At 58.9% G+C, this 21,709-nt stretch overlaps 6 protein-coding genes across 6 annotated transcripts; 4 read left to right on the top strand and 2 right to left on the bottom strand.

The window, feature by feature from the left end:
* Positions 1-1,278: 1,278 nt before the first annotated feature.
* Positions 1,279-1,740, bottom strand: F5144DRAFT_605292 (uncharacterized protein; the record flags this gene model as incomplete). The annotated part of the gene is made up of 1 exon (XM_066791416.1): positions 1,279-1,740. One exon carries the CDS (start codon positions 1,738-1,740, stop codon positions 1,279-1,281), a length of 462 nt encoding a protein of 153 aa, XP_066639478.1.
* A 1,378-nt stretch (positions 1,741-3,118) lies between these two features.
* F5144DRAFT_632188 (actin interacting protein 3-domain-containing protein) lies at positions 3,119-6,912 on the top strand (the record flags this gene model as incomplete). Its single annotated transcript, XM_066792485.1, has 2 exons — positions 3,119-3,778; positions 3,994-6,912. The coding sequence occupies exons 1-2, from the start codon at positions 3,572-3,574 to the stop codon at positions 6,910-6,912; spliced, it is 3,126 nt and encodes a 1,041-aa protein (XP_066639477.1). The 5' UTR covers positions 3,119-3,571.
* An 855-nt stretch (positions 6,913-7,767) lies between these two features.
* Positions 7,768-9,103, top strand: F5144DRAFT_595042 (beta-lactamase/transpeptidase-like protein; the record flags this gene model as incomplete). The annotated part of the gene is made up of 3 exons (XM_066790651.1): positions 7,768-7,855; positions 7,928-8,925; positions 8,984-9,103. The coding sequence occupies 3 exons, from the start codon at positions 7,768-7,770 to the stop codon at positions 9,101-9,103; spliced, it is 1,206 nt and encodes a 401-aa protein (XP_066639476.1).
* A 575-nt stretch (positions 9,104-9,678) lies between these two features.
* F5144DRAFT_538283 (kinase-like domain-containing protein) lies at positions 9,679-11,735 on the top strand. Its single transcript, XM_066787099.1, has 3 exons — positions 9,679-10,124; positions 10,215-10,555; positions 10,621-11,735. The coding sequence occupies exons 1-3, from the start codon at positions 9,844-9,846 to the stop codon at positions 11,322-11,324; spliced, it is 1,326 nt and encodes a 441-aa protein (XP_066639475.1). The 5' UTR covers positions 9,679-9,843; the 3' UTR covers positions 11,325-11,735.
* A 127-nt stretch (positions 11,736-11,862) lies between these two features.
* On the bottom strand, positions 11,863-19,371 carry F5144DRAFT_497323 (uncharacterized protein; the record flags this gene model as incomplete). The annotated part of the gene is made up of 4 exons (XM_066786198.1): positions 11,863-14,523; positions 14,605-17,267; positions 17,391-18,604; positions 19,334-19,371. The coding sequence occupies 4 exons, from the start codon at positions 19,369-19,371 to the stop codon at positions 11,863-11,865; spliced, it is 6,576 nt and encodes a 2,191-aa protein (XP_066639474.1).
* Positions 19,372-19,580: 209 nt separating this feature from the next.
* Positions 19,581-21,188, top strand: F5144DRAFT_656316 (deoxyhypusine synthase; the record flags this gene model as incomplete). The annotated part of the gene is made up of 3 exons (XM_066793157.1): positions 19,581-20,166; positions 20,231-21,061; positions 21,120-21,188. The coding sequence occupies exons 1-3, from the start codon at positions 19,978-19,980 to the stop codon at positions 21,186-21,188; spliced, it is 1,089 nt and encodes a 362-aa protein (XP_066639473.1). The 5' UTR covers positions 19,581-19,977.
* Positions 21,189-21,709: the final 521 nt, after the last annotated feature.

Here is a 21,709-nt window from a genome sequence, read left to right as displayed (position 1 = left end):
CCCCAAACAACCCCGTGTTCCTTCGTGGGTTTTGATGGAATCACAGCGTCTGTTGAGAACACAAAGATTCTCCCAGAACACCAACTTGCCCAGGCATTCGCTGGCAACAAGACCTCCGGGAGAGCTTGATTCGCACTAATCCCGTTTCAGCGAACGCCACCTTGGCAGGACCATGGATCGCCAGACAGCCCCACGTGATTTGCTTCTTTGAGTGGATTGTTCTGCCCCTGGCTCGAGCTCTTGGGGAATTGCGACGGCTGACTGGGGGGCGCGAGGTTCAGAGTGTTCCTATCACGCACCATGGATGCTTTGTCCAGCTCTTGCTAGACACGAGGTTTTTGAACTGCGACCAACAGAGGTCGATGATGGCATCGCCTGTTTCAGCAAATCATACTTACCTAAGGTACCTTACCTACGAATACTGAACTGCCGACCTTGGGAGCGTCCTTGAATCGATGCACCCAATTAGTTCGTGTTGTCGGTCTGTTGACAACTTGAATTGAAGTTTCCAGCTTCTCACCAAAAATGCAATTATTTGCATTTTGAGAGCCCAGATCTGCCGCCTTTTGCTTATTTCTTCTCTTTTTCTTTTCTCTTCGTTTTTGCGTACTATTTACCAACGACACAGAATTCGTCAGTGAGTCCAGAATGACGCCAGCCCACCACTACTCTACAACTTTTGGTTTGGGCATGGGCACGCAACAGATATCTCGGTATCCATAGCCACCTGTCAAATTGACGATTTATTAAACCTCAGAAATTCTTCCGTCGTCACGCCCATTGATCTCCTAAATCATTCCTGGGCCTATGAGCCTGGCCACGGATGTTGAACCTAATTCTCATGCCGATTTCGGCAAGATGCTCGTGATGGAAGCGTTTCTTGGTATCAAGGGGAGACATGGGACATGGACATGGCACGAAGAGAAGCCGCCGAATAGGGGCCAGGTTCAGTTAATTCAGCAGCATGACGAATCAGCCATGCCGCCTCGAAGCAATCCACACAACATCGAAGTCGAAGAACTTTCAACCATTACTGATTACAACTGCTCTCCCAATCTCCCAAACAAACAACAACAGCAACAACACAACACCACAGTTACCAACCTCACCCTCCTCCATCCCCACCCTTCCATTCCAACAACCCGCCCCTCCCCACCCCCAAACTCTCACCTCCATACCAACCCTCCCACCCCACATACCAACCACCCCGCCCCTCATACATCCCATATCACCACCCCATCTAGATCCCCCATCATTCTAGATCCCCCATCCATCAATCTAAATCCCCACCCCCGCAAACCCCCCCACCACCGCCATCAAAGCCATCCCCATCCCCAGCCCCATCGCCGCCGGCCCCCCAGCCGCCGCACCATTGATCGCGGTGGGCGTGCTCGGGGCGCGGGTGCTGGTCCTGGTCCGGGTGCGGTCACGGTCCTCATCATCCCCGTCGGCGGCCGATGTCGCGGTCCGCGTGGCAGAGGTGGTCAGGGTGGCGTTGCTGCTGGCGCGGGTGCCGGTTACGGTGGTGCTGAGGCTGGGGAAGTCGCTGGGGATGGTGCTGATGCTGCGGGTGGCGGATTGTGTGGTGTCGTTGTCGTTGTCGGTGGTGCCCGACGGGGATGTGGAGGCGGAGGTGTCGGAGGTGGGGCTGGCGAGGGCGTCGCCGGTGGTGGTGGTGCTGGTTGCTCCGGCGAGGCTGGTGAGCAGGGCCGTGAGGAGGAGGGAGGATTGGAGCTGCATTTTTGTTTGTTTGTTTGGGTTGGGTTGAGAGAGTTGGTTGGATAGATGGATGTATGCACGGCTGGTTTGCGTTGCTTTTCGTTGATAGAGGCAGGAGGAGGGAGAAGGGAGAGAGGAAGAGAGAGCGGCTGGCTCGTCTTTAAATTAGGAAAAGAAAGCGCACTTGTCGCCTGGGAGATCGAGTCTGGATCGCTCGAACGAGCGATGGGAGAGACATGGCTGGTCTGGCTCGGGAATTCTCCTGCTCAAGCCTTCGGGTTCCCGTAGAAAGAAGAGTAGGCGCTGCTTCCAGCCGCGAGGGAGAGTAGGACACGGCGGATGCCGTGGTCGATCCCAACGCCTCTCCGAAGCTAGGAGCGGATCCGGAGGATATTATTGGGTAATAGATGGGAGCAAACGCCTCATCAACTGGGCGGTGACAGGGCAAGGCGAGATGACTTGGATCGAAGGGGCCTGGACCTTTCACAATTTGCCGATGCCCCTGGATTTGTGTCACCTGTCCGGCTTCAGTGTCCAAGAACTTGAAACAGCGGGGAGATGCAAAGAGGCAAGCAGTCACTTTGATGCCGGAGATGGTATGCAGTCGAAGCCGCGAGCGAAAGCACCAAATTTGTGTCTCAGTCCAGCCGGCAGGCAGAGGGTGGCTGGGTGTGAATGGTTTCATATTCATCTCCAAGACCCTCCCTACGCTCACTTTTGTCTGGATATGACAACATGACTGAAACTGAAGTCCGCATGGTAGTCTGGAGAAACCACATGGCTGTATTCGTACGGTTGGAGTTGCGCCTTCAAGCCATCGATTTGCGATTTATGTATTTGACTCCCAGAATGTGCACCTCTCGGCCCCTTTGAAGCAAGACATGCCCGCAGGAAGCGTTCCCTAATTCGACATTGGGCTTTTCCCTTGGTAGTTTAGGCCGCATTCGTTTGTGCCTCACCCTGCAGACTGACTGCCGCGACTCGTAGTTATGACGTGCGTGTTCGATGGGGTTTCGGGTGGGGATGCTGTTGACGCTTCCAGATTGTTTCGAAACGCACATGTCGTTAAGGTTGTTTTGGAAGCTTTCCAGATGTGGAAAGGTCCCGAACACGAGCCCTGAACCCGCATGGAGTTCAGGGATCAGAAGGTTCTCGAACGAAAAATGGACAGACAACGAGCGTCTTGAGGTTCATGCGGAGGCCGCAGGACGGGCAACCTAGACTAAAAAAACTAAAGGATTCCCGATTTGGAGGTACGGAGGATAAGAGAAAGGAAATGCAGCGTCAAAGAACGCCATCTCTCTATTTTCCATCAAACTGGAGGCTTCGGCGTTAGCGGCAAAGGGAATCTTCTGTAGCGCCCCTCCAAGACCCGATGCCCCGCAAGCCTGCCCCGGCGGTCTTGACATTTTGAGCCAACCAACGTGGGAGCGCAGCCTGATTCAGCTGGCGTCGGGTGCTGGGTGCCTCAGTGGAGACTTGCGATTGCCAACCCCAGTGCAGTGGGAGGAACCTCCGCACCTCCCAGGAGACGAGCAGTCTCTAGTTTGCAACCTCCTGTCGTCAGTGCCTCTATCGAACCGCCAGTCCCTACTTGCCCGGGCTCGAAACGCAGCAGCAACGAGAGAACACCAGGCCGCGATCGGGAAGCCGCTCCATCCGTCCCCTCCCCGGCCCCCAACCCCCGAATATTCGGTCGAGCGAGCGATTCAAATCACGCGCATCGACGGTTACCTAGATTGGGCACCAAGTGACAACCGAAACAGAGAAGAGGATAAGAGGAGAATAAGAGCGGGTAGTGCACGGGGTGAAGCCACCGCCAGACGACAGAGGGACCGAATACAGAAGAATAATGAATCCGTCGCGGAGTTCGCAGCGTCGGTCACCCGGCGCAGAGCCAGGTCAACCCCCGGCCGTCCCTCCACGCTCCATATCACCCGCCGTCGGCGTCGGCACCAACCGCCCTGTCGCCCCTCGTTCTATGGGCTCCTCACGATCGATGCAACCGACGAGCGCAAGTGGGAGCGGTAGCAGGAACGATGGAACCAGACGGGCCAACGTGAGTGCTGCATTGCCGGTTTCTCTTTTCTTTTGCAGATCCCCATTCGACCGCCGGCTTCATGCACCACCGGACCACAGGTTTCAAACCCCCGTGGCGTCCCGCCACATTTGCACTCATCTCTCTGGTCCGGTCTTTGCTGCCGTCGCTTTGCGCGTGTTCTGCGATTCGCCATCCACACCTACTGTTCATTGCTAACAATGTCGCCTAAAAAGTCAGCAGGAAGCAGTACTTCGGTTCCGCTGTCCCAGATCGAGAAGAGCGTCACACACCTCCTCGTTGCCACGAAACAACTCCTAGAGACACTCACACAATGGTCGCGAGGGAACGCCACCGACACCCAGGTGTCCGACGTTTATGTCCGCCTCGGCTACGAGTTCAATATGGCCTGCCGCGCCTTTACCGCCATCAACGTCGACACATCCGACCTTGGGAACGTGCCTGAACTGTTGAGGAATATCTTGGAGTCCACCCTTAGTCAGGAGGCGAGCGCGGAAAGTTTGGAGAAGTACCTGCCGAAGATTCGCGATATAATTATCAACCTACTACACGGGCTCAAGCGGAAGCAAACTCGGCTGAGGCAAAGGCAACAGCGGGAGAGAGACGGCGGCCCTTCCGGCGGTGGTTCTGGCGACGGTGGCCCTTCTGGAAATGGTTCTGGTGACGGCGCCGAACCCACCAGCCCCCCGGTTCCACCGCGGACAACAAGTACGAGCACAATGGGGAGTGTCGGCTCTGGCCTGACAACTTTGTTAAACGAAGGGCTGGACGGCGGATATCGACCAGCCAGCCAGCGTGATGACGGACGGAACAACGCGGCACCCTCGCCGACCAAGCGATTCCTCCAGCGGGAGCAGTCTCGCAGCTCTGTCAACTCGGACCAGTCCAGTCTTTCCAGTAATACGATGCAGAACATTCCGGTGCTCCCCCCCTATCCGGGCGACGAGACAATTCCCACGGGGCCCTCGGCAAGCGACCTAAGCAGCCTGGATAACTTCCCGCCGCCACCGCCGCCGCCCAAGGCATCACAGCAGAGCGCCCTGGCGGCGTTGCAGAGAGGTGGCGACCTGGAAAGACGGGCATCACGGAGGTACTCGGCTTACCAAATATCGAAACACCTCGGTACCCAGGGAGCTGTTCCTGTGCTTCCACCTCAGACTACCCCGGCACCGAACCGAGGGCGTGTTGAGATGCGGGAGTCGATGCGGGCAATGCAGGCGAGGGATACTATTCGGCACAAACGTAACATGTCCAGCCAGTCGCGGACGGCGACACTTGATTCGTCTCCTGTCCGAGTTCCAAGCCGTGTATCGGAGGAGCCCGACGAGCTCCCCATCCAGGTCCCCACCGCAAGGGCCGAGTTGCCCGCCGCCCCGGAAGACGAGAAGTTCCAGCCAAGCGCGACTCTGAACGGGCCGCCGTCCGACGTTATGGCGGTGACAGAGACAGCAGATGATGAGGAACAGGAGAAACCTGTAACACCAGCTCCGGCGCCGGCGCCCCCGATAGTACGAGCCGTAACTCCCGACAAGCCACCGAGCACCTTCACGGAGACGCCACCCCCCACCAAGGACCTGACTCTTTTCCTACAGTACAAATCCAAGGTTAAGAAGTTTGTGCTCTCGGGAGGATATGAGGAACTGTCGATTGGGCGTTTGCAGCTCGCCTTCATCGAGAAGTTTTCGTGGAACACGCAGCAAAACGGCGCCGATCTGCCGGACATTTACATCCAAGATCCGGTGTCAGGGGTCCGTCACGAGCTGGAAGACCTCTCCGACATCAAGGACCGCACCGTTTTGGTTCTCAACGTGGAGCAGCTGGACGAGGTCAAAAGGCATATCGACGACGGCCTAGGTTCTCTCAGGCAGATGATGGCGGAGATGAAGCAGAACGTCAATGATCAAGGGGCCGCTCTGCAGAGCGTGTCGGAGCGGCAGCAAGAGACGGCCAAGGACCTGGCCAGGCTGGCCTCTGCGCCGCCGCCCACCGTCGTCGCAGCTCCCGCGGAATCCCCCAAGCAGGCAGCAGGACCGGCACAGGCATCGCGCAAACTCAGCCCCGGCCAACTCTCCGAGGTCCAGAGCCTCCGCCGCGACCTAGCCGTCCTCCGGCAGACCTACTCCAACTTCCAGTCTGAAGTCCAAGGCTCCATGTCCGCCCTCCGAGCCAAGGCGGCCAACGTCAAGGTGGCGGCCACCAAGGTCGCCGTGCCCGACGTGGAGGGCAACGCCGGGCACGCGTACGTCATCACGGGCCGCAAACAACTCAACCAGGATAGTGACCGGCTGGTCAACCGGGTGGACGACCTCCAAGACCTGGTCGAGGACCTCCGCAAGGACGTCGTCCACCGCGGCGTGCGGCCCCTCCCGCGCCAGCTCGAGGCCGTCACCCGCGACATCGCCCTTCTCACCAAGGAACTCAGCAAGATGGAAGAGTCCATGAAACAGGAAAAACCCATCTGGACCAAAATCTGGGAAAAAGAACTTGAAGACGTCTGCCAGGGGCGCGACGAGCTGCGCCTAGTCGAGGACCTGATCGTCGACCTGCGCGACGACCTCGAAAAAGCCTCGGAGACCTTCGCCCTCGTCGAACAAGCCACCAAAGAACAAATGAAAGACGCGGGCGGCGCGGGCGCCGGCGCGGGGGGCGTCATTGTCGCACGGCAGTTCAGCAAGGGCCTGACGTCGATCCGCGAGAACGCCGCCGGCGTCGACCCCAACACCGCCAAGGAGGGCGTGCTGGGCGAGGTGCGCGCGCTGCAGCCGAACCATGAGAATCGGCTCGAGGCGATCGAGCGCGCCGAGAAGCTGCGCCAGAAGGAGCTCGCGCGCCGTAGGGAGAATCCCCTCACGAAGGAGCTGGCTACGTTTGTGGAGGAGGGGAAGCTGAAGAAGTCCGGGGGGGTGGAGGAGGTGGAGAGGGCGCGCAAGGCGAAGGATGATCGCATTCGGAGGGAGGTGTGGGAGAGGCAGAATGGGATTATTGTGCTGCCTGAGGAGGAGGGGGAAGGGGAGGGTGGGGAGGGGGGGGTTGGGGATGGGGTGGGTGATGATGGGTTGGGAGCCGGGGAGGAGGAGGGGGAGGATCTGGTTAACGGGACGGCGGGGGCGGTGGCGGCGGCTGGTGGGGATTGAGTTTTGTGCTGGTGATGGTGGTGGTCTGGCTGCCTCTTGCCTCTTGCCTCTTGCCGCTTTGTTTGATGTGTCATGCACTCACTGGGTTTATTTGTCGTCGTGGGGGGGGAGGGAAGCGCTGTTGAAGGATTATACCCACTGTCTTTTGCCTGCTTGCTTGCTGTTTGGTTTATTGCTGCAGCTGTGTGTGGTTTTCAGCGGGTTCTTCTGTATTTCTTGGTTATGAGCAAATGCACTGGCTGATGATTGTATATGTTGGATATAACTATGGCCTGTGTGTTTGTTTTGCAGGGGGAGCCGTGCATGGCTGTTCGGCCTGTCTGGTGTTTTGACGAAGCTCCTGCCTGGGGTTACCTTACCCCAACTAATGCCGGGCTTAGATGGTTCCCGCCCCTCCTTCCGGGCCGATCGACGGTGGGGTTCCGGGGTAGCATCTCCGGGTGAGCCCCGCACTCGGGGCCCAGTTATGGCATGATAACGCGCGTAAGATGACCTGGAGACTGGTGAGACCTGCGTGCTGTTTGGTCCAACCTTCCCGGCAGGATTGAGAGATCTCCGCTGGGGGAAGCAATGGTTGGCAGGCGCGTTATTGGTATGTACATAAGCCGCAGCAGGCAGTGGTCAGGGGGACAAGATGGTGGGAAGGAGGGGTTGGGTCCCTGATGTGGTGGTATATTATGTTCCCCTTGGCCCCCATGGCCCCCAACTCCCTCTTCTTTTCCTCCTCAGGTTACCACAGCTCTCAACCCTTCAAATATCGGGTCTCCCTCGCTCATCTCGTACAATTGCTCGCATTCAAGCTAGCACGCTAACACGAAGCTTTTCACCACATCACAACCACACCATTCTCCAACCATGACACCCGAATTTGAGGAGCGCCTCAAGAAGGCCATCGATGCCCGTGACCTCCCCGCCACAGTCGCCCTTGCGCGGGACAAGTCCGGTCTGCACCCCCCCTCCCCCCACCCCTTCTCTCATCACACCATGGCATGGCAACAGACTGACACCCCACCAGGCAAGATCAACTACACCTTCGCGCACGGCCCGACCTCGCTCACGCCCGACGCCCCGCCCATCACCCCCTCGACCATGTTCACCCTCGCCTCCCTCACCAAGCTGATCACCGCCCTCTGCATGCTCAAGCTCGTCGAGGACAGGATCCTGGAGATCGACGAGGACGTGACGCGGTACCTGCCGACGCTGGGCAAGCAGCCGATCCTGACGGGGTTCGACGCGCAGGGGCAACCGACATACACGCAGCGCCAGACGCCCGTCACGCTGCGCCACCTGCTGACGCACAGCGCAGGGACCGGGTATATCTTGATGGAGGAGAAGCTGGCCAAGTGGGCGAAGGCGACGGGTCGGCCCTTGCCCATACCGCTGCGCCATAGTCCTATTTCGGGGGGGATGTCGGTGGATTCGCGGTTTGGGTATCCGTTGTTGTTTGATCCGGGCCAGGGGTGGGTGTATGGGAGTGGGTTGGATTGGGCGGGCAGGTTGGTGGAGAAGTTGACGGGGGCGTTTTTTGATGATTATATCTATGAGAATATTTTGAGTCGGGTGGGGGTGCCTAAGCTGGCTCTGACTTTCCACCCTAGTCGGTTTGATCAGCCGGTCTATGATGTTATGGCGGGCATGGCGGTGCGGAATGCCGAGACGGGCAAGCTGGAGCATAAGGAGACGGAGTGGGATAAGGACAATGAGGGGTTTGGTGGGGAGGGGCTGTATGGCGGGATGGACTCGTACATGAAGGTGATGTACTCGATCCTGATGGACGATGGCAAGATCCTCAAGCCGGAGACGTTGAAGTGGTTGTTTGAGCCGCTGCTGCGACCGGTAGAGAAGAAGGCCATGAACAAGGCGATGGAGAACCCCGATTGGGCTGTTGGGCACATCCCCAGCGGGATTGACTACGACTGGAGCGCGGGCGGCCTGCTGTCGGTGGACGGCGAGGGGCTGAAGCACAGGAAGAAGAAGTTCTTGCAGTGGGGTGGCGCGTGGAACCTGTGCTGGGTGAGTGCCGTTGGTGCTGTTTCGTCGCCAGGGATGATGTGTGCTGACATTTCGGTAGTTCATTGACCGCGAGGCGGGCGTGTGTGGTCTGGTGGGCACCCAGGTCTTCCCGCCGAGTGATCCGCAGGTCCGGGCTGTTATGAAGGAGTTTGAGGAGCTGGTTTACTCGAAGCTTTAGAGCATGCTAGACTGAGGTGAAGACGGATTAATGGGAGGTTGATTTGGTACCATTAGTAGGGGGATGTAAGCATTTGTAGAGGTTGGTGAGCTACAACAATAGAGATATGGGTGTGATCCGAGAGGCTGAGCTCCAGCTGCTACAGTTAGGTAGCTGTCATATCTTGATGCTAGCAAGATTGTTCTGAAAGTGTGTGCTCACTGCTCACGATAACAGACTGTACGCCAACTTCGGGTGCTAGGCGAAGGATTGTGTGGTTGACGGGAAGCACCGCGTCGACCAAGCTTCTCCGGCCCCTCCCGTCGAGAAAGCCTCTCTATCTCTGTTGATATTTGGCCTGTGAGGACCTTTCCCTGACCGTCCCTGTAGTCAACGGTCAAGTAACGGGCCCCTGTGCTCTTCTTTCATACCGGAATCCCCGTGGTATCTCGACAAAGGTGAAATCCTAGAGAGGCCGAAGAATTTGGGTTAAGAAGCAAAGACAAGGAGAGAGGGAAACGATATCAGATAAATAACTATCGGCCTTCTCCGTGGTTTCTTTCTTTCTTTTTCGTTTTTCTTTCTGACTACCCCTGAAGTGTAAGCTTAGGTATATTGGGCCATATACAGCTCACACACAGTAGGTAGTTAATTGCGGGGCCCTTAAGAAGCCACCTCAACCTACAGTGTCACATTACCAAGAACAAACAAACCCAGGCCAGCCTGCTTGTGCCGACACCTCATCCCATCCACCCCCGACAATGGCCCCCTCCGAAACAGAAGACAACCCTGCTCCCAGCGTTGTCCCAACCAAGGAGCCACCTCCCACCACAGAGGCTACCCCACCCACCCCGCGCCAGGATGAACCCGCCAAGACGGCGCCCGACCCTAGAGACATTGAAGAAGGCAGGGATGAATACCGGCTCGGCGGATTCCACCCCGTTTACATCGGGGATGTCTACGCCGACAAGTACCAAATCCTCAACAAGATCGGGTACGGCGTCTACTCGACCGTCTGGCTCGTCCAGGACCTAACTAAGCCGTGAGTGATATAGTTGAGAGATGCCGTGACCTGAGCGTGAATCGTTTTGGCGACATAGCTGATCACGCGCAAACCACCCCCGCCGTACAGAGATGATGACGAGCACAGGTTCCTCGCACTCAAGGTGCTGAGCGGCGAGTGCTACTATAATGGGAAGCCCGTGTTCGAGCGGGAGATACTCAGGCATCTCCGCGACGGGGACCGGAGTCAGCGGGGGTACCGGCATGTTTGTCACCTCGTTGATGACTTTGAGCACCAGGGGCCGAATGGGAAGCATGTCTGTCTTGTGTTTGAGTTGATGGGGGAGACGATGACTAGCTTTGGCGCCTGGTTTAAGGACAGCGAAATACCGTACCCGGTGATGCGCAGGTTTGCTTTCCAGCTTGTGGTGGCTTTGGGTTATGCTCACGAGCGCGGTGTCATTCACACAGGTGAGATTTCCGTCTTTCTACCCCCTGGCTAGGCTCTGTGTTAGAAGAGTACTGACTGCGTGGAGATATCAAACCGAGCAACATCTTTGTCCGGTTCCAGGACCGCTCCCTTATCCAAAAAGGTTACCTTGCCCGGGTTCCCATCCCACAGCAAGATAGAGCCGAGGAGAGGTACACTCCGGTTCGGTCCATCCCCCTTCGCTACTATTACTTCGGCGATGCAGATCATCCGCGGGTTACCGAACTTGAGGTCACCCTCGGCGACTGGGGGGTATCGAGCTGGGCCACGCAGCACCTGACCGAGCGCATCCAGCCCGTCACTCTCCGGTCCCCCGAGGTTTTGATCGAGGCTCCCTGGGACAAATCCACCGATTGGTGGAACCTGGGTGCCATTATTTTTGAGCTCTTCTGTGCCATGCGCATGTTTGATGGCGGGGTTCCACCTGACGGACATTACGAAGTCAAAGGGCATGTAGCTGAAATTGTCGACTTCTTCGGTCCCTTCCCGAAGGAGTTACTGGACAAGGGAAATCAGGAAATTGTCCGGAGCATGTTTGACGGGGAGGGGAAGCTTAAGGGTTTCACACCGGGGATTGCACCGCCACTTGAATCTGAAGTATATATGACGGGCCTGCCGAGCCAGGAGGCGAGGGATGTGTTTGGCGATTTTCTGAGGACCATGATGAAGATAAACCCGGCGGACCGGCCCGCGCCGGAGGTTCTGTTGGCGCATCCTTGGCTTGGCGTGCGAGCAGATGGCACGAGCTGAGATAGCAGGTAGTGAATCTAGTGATAGTTGTGAGGTTGAAGCTTTCGATAAGGGCGGCGGGTTACTGACCTGGTGCCTTGAACACATGGGGCAGGGTGAGAAAGATTGGGATCCCCAGTGTGTAGGCCGCAATGATAGTGCGACCATGAGAGTCAAGAAGAGATGGTGAACAGGGCTTGCACATGGCAGCTTGCCAACGTTGGCTGGGTTGTGAAACGGAGCCCAAGACAAGAGGCAGCAAAGGAGATTCATCGGTTTTGTATTTATATTTCCCAAGCCATGATGAATGAGGATAAAGCAGAACGCCAGGAACAGCCCAGGCCCAAAACTACAAGTATGAACCTGCCACCGACCAGACCCCGTACCATCCATGTATGTATGTACAATATAACACGTACCTATGCATGCATATCAAAACCCAACACCCCCCTTTCCCCCCTCCCCCCTTCCCCCTTCCCCCTTCCCCCAAACCACCCTTCCCCTTTTCCTCCCCCCTCACCAAAACACAAACAAAAACACCCCCTTCGCCACCACCCTCCTAAAACCTCCTCCCCTCCCCCCCACGATCATACAACCCCCCCTGCCCCGGCCCCTGCCCCTGCCCCTGAGGCCCCCCATCCGGCCCAGGCCGGAGCTGTCTCGCCAACAACCCCCCAGCACCACCACCACCACCACCACCATTACCAGCAGGTCCCCCCTGGTCAGCCGGATCCCGCCCGCCAACCGGGCCCCCACGCAGTTGTTGTTGCATCTCCCTCATATGCGCCTCGCGCATCTGTTCGCGCATCGCCGCCTCCTGTTGCTGCTGCTGCTGTTGCTGGGCTACATATTGTTGTTGTTGTTGTTGTTGTTGTTGTTGCTGCTGTTGTTGCTGGGCGGCTTGGCTCGGATGCTGCGACTGCGGTGGAGCAGATTGTGGTTGCGGCGGGGGCCCGCGGGGATCGAAACCGCCCGAGACGGGGGTGTAGGTCCGTGCCGGGTCACGCCCTTGCTGCTGTTGCTGTTGCTGTTGTTGCTGCGCTGGCCCCGTGCCTGGGGTGTTGGTGTACCGCGCGTAGGGTGGTTGTCCGCCACCGGTTTGTGCTGTGGCCGGGTGCTGCGGTTCGCCTCGCCGGACGGCGTCTTGGTGTGGGCCGGGGCCGTACCGTCCGCCGCCGAGCGAGTTATGATGTTGGTGATGCGGATGTGGGGGCATGCCTGTCGTAGGACTCTGTGAGTCGTAGACCGAGGGCCCGCGGGACTCGCGTAAGCTGAGAGGGTGAGGCTGTTGCGGGCCTGGGCCTGAGGTGGGCCAGGTGTGGTGTTGCTGTGGCGGGAGTGGGCTGCTGACAGACGGTTTGGCTTGGACACTGCCATGTTGGGCGCCCCAGGCTGATTGTGCTGGCACGGGCTGCGAGACTTTCGGGGGCGCTTGGTGAGAGGGCGGCCAGCCCGACTGTGATGGATGCTGCTGGTGCTGATGCGGGTGGTGTGACTGCTGCTGCTGGTGCTGCTGCTGTTGTTGTTGCTGCTGTTGATGCTGCTGGCTGTGTTGCTGGGGTTGATGTTGATGCATCGCCGACTGCTGCGGTGGCCAGGGCTCACGCCCAGACGGCGGCGCCTCTCGCCTGCCCGACATGGACGGATGTGGGGCATACTGCGGCGTGGGAGACGCAGCATGCGGTTGACTGACCTGGTAAGGCTGATACGGCTGCTGCCCTTGATAACCCATCTGGGCCTGCTGCGCATGCTGTTGTTGGATGTGCTGCCCATGCTGTCCGTGTTGGCTGTATGGCGCGTGCTGCGACTGCGGCGAATTCGATGCGCTGGCCGCGTGTTGCTGAGCCGGGTATGAATGCCGTGCGTAGTAGTCACGCTGTGCCTCTACAGACGATTCCATACTCGTTATCCCCGTGCTTGGCACTCGCATGTGCTGTGGCTGCGGCGACTGGGTGTGGTACGGCTTGAGCGGCGGAATGGCCGATGGCGGCGCTTGGGCAGGGCCGCGGGCGTACGGGTACCCCGCCTCAATCTCCCTGCGTGGCGGTAGCGGCGCAGAGGTCGGTTGACGGACCATCGGCTGTGGCGTCGAGCTTCGCTTCACCGTAGACACTTCGCTGACCCTCTTCGGCGGCGGCGGATCGTCATCGTTGAGCAACGACATGATATTGACTTTGCGCTCAGGAGCCCGAGGCGCAGCTGGGGCAGATTGCGACTGAGGCTGAGGAGGCGGAGGTGCCGGGGGAGCGGATGCGGGAACGGCGCCATACTGCTCTTGTATCGAAACTGGTGGCTGTCGCTGCATGTTCGGCATCGGCCGTTCGTTCGCGGAGGGGATTTGGGATGCTTGCACAGGTTCGCCATGCATGCTCCGCATGGGTTGCGCGTGGACGGGCTGTGCATAAGATTGCGGATGTGGTGCGGCAGTCCGAGCTGGCTCTGGCTGTCTCCCAAGGGGCGCCGTTTCCATCCGCGAAGACACACCGCGCGGTTGAGGTTGGAATTGCGGGTATGCTTCGGGGTGGTGGAGCACAGGTTCGGGTTCTTGTTTCATTCGCAGAGGCGCCCTTTCCACCGGCCGGGGGGACTCCCGCTGAACGTGTTCCAACCGTTGCCGCTCCCGGGCGTCGCGTGCTCCACGGGCTTCCTTTGTCTGTGACAGCAACGAAAATTGTTGGCCGAGTTCTGTTGCCCATTGGGCCGGGCGCGGCGCGGGCTCCGAACTCGATGGTATGGGGGCGGCCGCGGGGACGGGCTTCTGGGAGATGCGAATGGGTGGGGTTTGCGTCGGGGCCTCTGTTTCTCGGTCCGGGTACGGGTACGCGGGACCCGGGGGTCGGAGAGGATGTGTATGCGGAGATATGGTGGGAGTTACTGTCGAACCACTCGTCGGCGCTTGCTGTGCTGCGGTGGCAGCGGCTAGGGGCGTAGCCATCGTAGTCGGTGTCGGCTGGACAAGCGGATGCGAAACCGGGGCGGCCTGCGCGATGGGGACCTGGAAACGCGAGAACGGCTGGTTTTGTTGTGGTTCAACCTTTGTTAGCATTGCATCCTCTGGCTCGGCGGCAGCCAAGGGCCGGTGTCCGGTGGACGACACGTCGTATCGCTTCCGTGGTCCTTGTGTCGGCGTCGGCGGCGCGGGCCGTTTCTCGCCTCTCTGGGCCTTGGCGTCGGCCTCCATGGCCAGCTGCTCCCACTCCGGTTTACCGCCTTCCTTTGTCTGTCGGACGTAGTAGTTTTTGACCTAATTTTGATGATTAGTGGGACGGACGTGTCTGGAGTTTTAGGGGTGGGGCCGTACCATGGTTGCAGTTTTGGTCTGCATATGATTGGCAATTTTGACCCAATCCGTGCCGAAGGAGCGGAGCAAGCCAGGGAAGTCAGTCGTCTCCGATACGCTCCAGTAGCTCGACGCTTGCTGGGGGGTCCGGATGCGGTCTGGTCCGGCTGGCTGAGAGATCTCAAAGGTGGGGACGGAAGCCGGTGGCGGGGGCGGCTCGGGGCGGAGGGACGGCGGAGCCATGACTTCAGAAATGGTAGACGGCATCGGAGGCACTGCTCGATCGGGGCTTGCCAACGGTGTCTGCTGGACCGGAACCAGCGGCGGCTGCATCCCCGTGTGGGGTACCTCGAACGGAAGTGGTATCCGGGCCGCTAAATCAACGGGGGTTTGCGGCGACATCCACTCGGTACCCTGTGCCTTGGAGTTGGCCCGCGACCTACCTGTTTTGCCGGGGACAGCGAGAGGTGCGCCACTGGGTGCTTGCGCCAGCTGCTTTGGCCCTTTCGCCTCCTTGTCCGCCTTCGGCTGACGTGGCTTACGCCCGCCGCCGCGCTTGCCTTCCAACTTCTCTGCAATACCGTCGTTTTTGCCCTCGGCCGTGGTGCCAGCTCTGCGGCGACCGGGGGTTGGGGCAGGAGTAGCACCGTCGGAGTCTGCATTCGGCGTCGCGTCGTTCCCCCACACCGGTGCAGCAGCGCGACGGGGCGGACGCCGGCGTTCGCCGTTCTCGCCCGTTTCCTGGCCCGCCGTGTCCTCCGTCTCATTTTCCGTGTTGCCGAGCTCAGACACTAACGCGCTGGATCGCTGTTTGCCTCGGCCCTTCTTGCGCCGTCGAGGCTGCTTCTTCAACTTCTCCTTGAGGTTGAGATCGCGCTTCTTGGCATAGTAGTACAGAATGCAGGTACCGGGATCGCGATTCCCCACTTCCTTGGAGATCCTGCCCCATTGTTTGGGGGTTTCTAGGTATGCCTTCTCGAACCTCTCCGCCTCCTCCTGGCTGAAGTTGACATGGCCGGGCACGACCTGCCAGGTCGCAACGAGTTTCTCCAGGGGCTGCAGTCCGGCCGTATCGTAGAACGAAACCTTATCTCGTTCCTCATCTGTCCAGAACATTTCGGGAATAACGGCCTCCTTTTCGGTGCGGTACTTCTCCTTGAGCGCCCTCTCTTCCCTTTCCTCTCTTTCCCGGTGCTCGCGAATAGACTCCTTTATCGCCGCTTCCAGGTCCAGTTCGGTTGCGAAACGACCTCCTCCTCTTCTACCCCCTTCAGGCTTGGAGTCTGAGCTCGCCGCCCTACCGGAGGTCCCCGGTTGCACACCAGAGCTATTGAAGGACTCGCGACTTCTGACTGCGGCCGGATCATCCGATTGAGTGAACCGCAGATATGAATCATATTCCTTCACATACTCGCGTCGTATATCGTCCTGGGCAGAATGCGTATCCTCAGCCATGCGTCGAAGGCGCTGAAACAGAAAGTCGCCAAACTCATTGGATTCATCGGCCAACTTCTGGACGCGGCGGCTTTGGAACCACGGCTTGACGTTGTAGATCGGGAGATCTTCGGTAGGTGGGGTGGCGGAAAACTCCCTGACGACTTCGATACTCCCATAGATGCTCGCGTCGTCCTCAGTCCTGTCCTCGCTTCCCTCGTCCGGTGATGCACTGCTCCGCTCGGTCTCTGGCCGCTCGAATGGATGCGAGAAAAACGGCGGAATGTCTGCGGCAGCCGGCGGGCCGCTTGTCAAGTCCGGCGCTGCGGTTGGTTTTGGCTCTGTGTCATGTTGCATGTCAACGTCTTCGTTTAACGGTTTCGATTCCCCGAGAGCTGGCGCAGGGGGTAATCCTAAGCCTTCTGTATCGGTTTCCTCGACCTTTGGCAGAGGCTCGGGTGGGTGAACTGCGCTGTCGTCGGCTTCCACCGTTGGGATGGCCGAGGGCTCGCGCGTCGCTTGTGCCTTTCCGTGGTCCTCCTGCGCTGGTGGTTCGGCATCGGGCATCTCCTTGTCGGCCACCTCGGTCCCAGGCTTCGGGCGAGGAAACGTGGAGTTGTCAGGGATGGGTCCGGCCAGGTCCGCCAGCCTCACGCCGTCGTTAAGCACACCAAGCATAGCCTCATGCACTGCGGTCGCGTATCGCTTAACGATACCAACTGGGACCTTATCCACGGCATCCTTGAGCTTCTTAAGCTCCGCTTCTGCTTTGGATATTTCCCGCTCAAAGTAGACATCCATATCCTCGTCGTCATCGGATTCGGAAGATTCGTCGGACGCAACGGGCGATGTTTCCCTCGGTGGCAATCGGACTCGAGAGAACGGGACTGCGAGGATGGTGGGCCTTTTCTTTGCAGATTCGGGCGGTGGGATATGCTCCTTCGGGCCATCGGCCTGAAAGTCGCTAGATTTCGGTACGATAGGGGCAGCTGCTGGTTCGCTCGGGCGGGCTTCCTGCTCGCGGGGCGGTTGCTCCGTATCCATGCCTCCCATTTTGGAGTCGGCGCTGTTGGGGGCTGTTCTAGTCTCGCGATCAACCGACGTCCTAGCTGATTGTGAACCTCGCTCCGATTTGATCATAATCTCGTTCGGCCCGGTTGCGACGTGGGGCCCATATCGCTCAGCGGCTAGAGCGTGTGAGTCTGACCGGGCTCCAGGGCTCCGTGGGCGCTTGTCGAAATCTCGATAGTCTGTGTGAGCGGAATAGCTGCTGGGCCTCGCAGGCTGCGGGGGGAAGTTTTGTGATCTGGCAGTCTTCGGGGATTCCACCTGTGACTTCTTCGCAGTCAGCGACGGGTTGATCCACTGCTTACTAGAGCGTTGCTGCTTTTGCTGCGCACGGGGACCGAGAGGGATGGGAGGGCCACCGTCCGGTAGCACGGGCTTGGACGGGCCGGTCGGTGGTGGCCTTTCATTCCCCACCACCCCATGGCCGGCGGAAACAGGTCTCTCTTCCGTTAGTGCTCTCGGGCCCGTGGGCGGCGGCTTGCCCGTAAGTGACTGGATTTCGGTCGATGCAGCCTGGCGGCTTGGGACGGAACCAAAAGCGGGCGCGGAGGGGGCGAGGGGCGGGGGTGAGACATCTTTTGCAGATGGTGGTTCGTGTGAAACCCGGTCAGGCTTCGGGCGGATGAGCTCCCGCTCTCTGTTTTCCCTTTCCCTTATTTCGCGGTCATCGCGAAGGTCCCTGGCCAGGTCCGGGTACCTGCTGTCTCTACGATCCCGATCATCCGGTTCCCGTCCCCATCGGCTTTCCTGCGACCGACTTCGTGGGTAACGGTCTCGGTCATCGTAAAAGTTGCCCCTGTCTCTGCCGCCTCTCTGGTCCCAATCCCCACGGCCCCGGCCAGCCCCTCTCCCTGCGCCGCGAAATGCGCCACGAAAGGGCGACGGAGCAAACATGGGATCCGAATTAGAAGAGCCCGCGGAGAGCGGCCCATCCCTTGAACCCCGTCTCGCGCGCTCCGCATCTACCCCCAATGGCGCGTCTCTCACATCCCTGAAATCTCTGCTAGGGAGTGGGGACCGTGCCCGCAGGGGCGGCGAAGGCCTCCGAGCGCGAGGAAAGTCGACTCGATCGCGTTGGTCGCGCTGCCAATCCCGCTCCCGCTCTCTGTCGTGTACTCGTTCTCGTTCGCGGCTTCGTTCGTCCCTAAAATGTGGTCGATCTCGGTAATCTTCACGGTCGCGTCCCCCATCGCGGCTGTCATCGCGCCACTGTCGGCCACGGCCTCCGCCTCGTCCCCTCCCACGAAAATCCCCAGCAAACCCGCCGCCGCGGGGGCCGCTGGGAGGATCGATTAGCGCCTTAGGCCCTCGGGGAGGTTGGATCCCCGACAGGGAATCGCGGAAACTGTCCCGGCTCGGAGGAAACCCCGGTGGGTTGCCCCGAGAATCCGGGGGCGGGCGGCGGCGGTCGGCATCGGGATACTGCGGCCCACGGTCCCCTCGGTCCCCATATGGTGACCGATCGCGAGGTGACCGTGACCGACGGTCGCCGTCAAAGCGGCCACCTGGGTACCTCGACCTATTACCCAAATCCGTTAGCTTCGGTCGTCGAGAGAATATGCGTCATCAGGTCCGCACGAAGAGGACGATTGGTTCTTGCTCTGCGATTGAACGGATGGAGAAACCGGGCCCTTGGGCTCGTATCCTTGGTGGAGGGGGGGACAACAGAAGTTTTCGAGGGCGAAGGGGACCTACATTGCACTGCGCGCAGGGAAGCCTTAGGTATCTCGAGTATCGGCGATGACGCGTCAATCCGACCGCATGACTGACTCTAGATTTCGGACTCTACTTTCTTAGGCGTCGTTATTGAGGTTTTTTACTGAGGTAAAAGAATGACGACGAAACTGCGGGTGTCAGCAGCAAGGCGCCGGCCGAGGTGCGCGGACGTCGGGCTGCCGCGCGCACACTGCCGTGGCAACTGCACAACACGGCCTCAAAACACCCAAAATCTACCTTAAATGTTGAATGGTCGTACTCTGGGGATATAACCCCGATGACGTGACGATAGCGACCAGCTGGTTCGGATGCCGTGCAAAAAAGGTACGCGATTTGGATGGCGGGTTAATGTTTTGGAGGAGAACCTGGAAGGGGCATCTTGAACCTGGCTGAAGATTGGATGGTCTCTGAGCGGGTCTTGAATCGCCCTCCAGGCCACACAAGGCCACTCGCTGTCACACAAGCGCCCCAGCAGCCGGCAAGCGGGACTGCGCTCCAATTCGTGTTGCGCTGCAGGGAGGGCGGTACGTACCGATTTCCAAGTCGGAAACAGCCCTGAGCAGGGTGCATGACTCTGGACCCACCTCGGCGTTTGCCACACAGATCCAAGTTTGTGGAGCAACCCGCTGTTTCGTGCCGCACGCTAGACCCGATTTGCTGAACCCTCCACATCCGCTGCAAACGTCCGATTGGCGGGGGTTCGGCTGAAAGAGGAAGAGATTTAAATGTTAGTGCAACGGACTTCAATCTCAGAGAAGCGTTAGGCCACTGGGTTTTTGCCTCAAGCTTGCTTTTGGAGAGTTGGAAAAGCTAACGCTGAAAATCCGAATCCATCCTGATAGGTTGATGAAAACCTCAGAACAAGAAAAAGAATCAACCATCGGACGGTGCTAGCCCCCTAAAAATCGTACAAGAAGAGAGCTCGGGACCAGTCATCGAACAAAGTGGAGCGGGGTACTTGTATTCCTAACGAACGACACGAAGTTCTCGCCGGTCATCCGGATGTTCTAGACTGGCCCTGTCACGACAAGACTAGAATCTCAGAATTATCAGAGGCATCAACAACCATTTTATTTTGCATACCACATATAGCTACTGAATAGGTGTGTTCGGTTCTGGCTGGCAGCGACGACTACTTTTCCCCTCCCCACCTCACCTCCACCGAGTGCCGCCGAGATGGACTCCCACGCACCCCCCAGCGCCGCCACGGACGCGGTGCTAGTCAAGTCGGTCGAGATGCCAGCGAACGCCCAACCAGTGGAAGAGCTCGATTTCAACAAGTTCAAGGGCCGGCCCATCACCGTCGACGACCTCTTCCAGGGCATGAAATACATGGGCTTCCAGGCGTCGTCCATGTGCGAGGCCGTCCGCATCATCAACGAAATGGTACGAACCGGTTGAGTTTGAGTTTGCGTTTGTCTGCATGCAGTACGGGGGCCGAGTACCGCGGCGCGGTGCACTTCCCACTAACCGAGTTCAGCGAGCATGGAAAGACCCCGAGACAGGGGACAAGACGACCATCTTCCTGGGCTACACCTCCAACATGATCTCGTCAGGTCTCCGGGGCGTGTTTCGGTACCTGGTCCAGCACAAACACGTCTCTGCCATCGTAACCACGGCGGGCGGCATCGAGGAGGACTTCATCAAGTGCCTGGGCGACACGTACATGTCGTCATTCAGCGAGGCCGGCGCTGAGCTGCGCTCCAAGGGCCTCAACCGGATCGGCAACCTCGTCGTGCCCAACTCCAACTACTGCGCATTCGAGGACTGGGTGGTCCCCATCCTCGACAAGATGCTCGAGGAGCAGGAAGCCAGCCGAGGAACTGAGGACGAGCTGCACTGGACACCCTCCAAAATCATCCACCGCCTCGGCAAAGAGATCAACGACGAGCGATCCGTCTACTACTGGGCGTACAAGAACAACATCCCAGTCTTCTGCCCGGCCCTGACGGACGGCAGCCTGGGCGACATGCTGTATTTCCACACGTTCAAAACCTCACCGCAGCAGCTGCGGGTGGACATTGTCGAGGACATCCGCAAGATCAACACGATCGCGGTGCGGGCCAAGCGCGCGGGCATGATCATCCTGGGCGGCGGGGTGGTCAAGCACCACATCGCCAACGCGTGCCTGATGCGGAACGGCGCCGAGTCGGCCGTGTACATCAACACGGCGCAGGAATTTGACGGGAGCGACGCGGGGGCCCGGCCGGACGAGGCCGTGTCGTGGGGGAAGATCAAGGTTGGTGCGGATGCGGTCAAGGTGAGTTGCGTCTGTGTCTGTCGAGGTGTGTGGGTGGTTGCTGACTGGTGTCGTCTAGGTATATGTGGAGGCTACCACTTGCTTTCCGTTTATTGTAGCCAATACTTTTGCGAAGGACGATCAATAGACATTGATTTGCTCGTGCATTTGCTGGCTGGGGGCTTTGGCCCCTTGTGGGTGAGACACTGTGGCTTTCCATCCGACGTTGGGGGGTTTTCACCGATTCTTCAAAAAGACGCCGCTCTTTTCAACAGCCAGGGAAAAATACCATAGGACCTGGATTTATCTGGCTTTTAATCTCACTTCTCCGCCTTTGCCCCATTCTAGATTCATGATGGACGACGTTGGAGCTTCAGCTGGGATGCATGTTTACTGGAGGAGGTCAAAGCTCTCCAACGGCACAGATAATACCCAGGGCCAGCGTCATACAGCCAGGTCTGGTGTTACCCATCCGGGTGGCCGTCGTATTGGCTCTGGCGGGGTTTGCATCTCGGAGATCGTGGGGAAGGGACAGGTATCATGCCACTCAAAGCTTCTACTGACTAACGGTGGCGAGGGAGTTTAGGTGTGGCCCTGGACGGGTCTCAACCTCAAGAAGAATATGCTTAGAGTGTTCGCTTCGCCGCCCAAGCACCTAAATGGCAAGGC

This window comes from Chaetomium tenue (genome assembly GCF_020726465.1).
Source record: "Chaetomium tenue strain MPI-SDFR-AT-0079 chromosome Unknown F5144scaffold_6, whole genome shotgun sequence".
Classification (NCBI taxonomy): domain Eukaryota; kingdom Fungi; phylum Ascomycota; class Sordariomycetes; order Sordariales; family Chaetomiaceae; genus Chaetomium; species Chaetomium tenue.
Note: the sequence above shows the minus strand (reverse complement) of the source record. Positions and strands in the feature narration are given on the sequence as shown.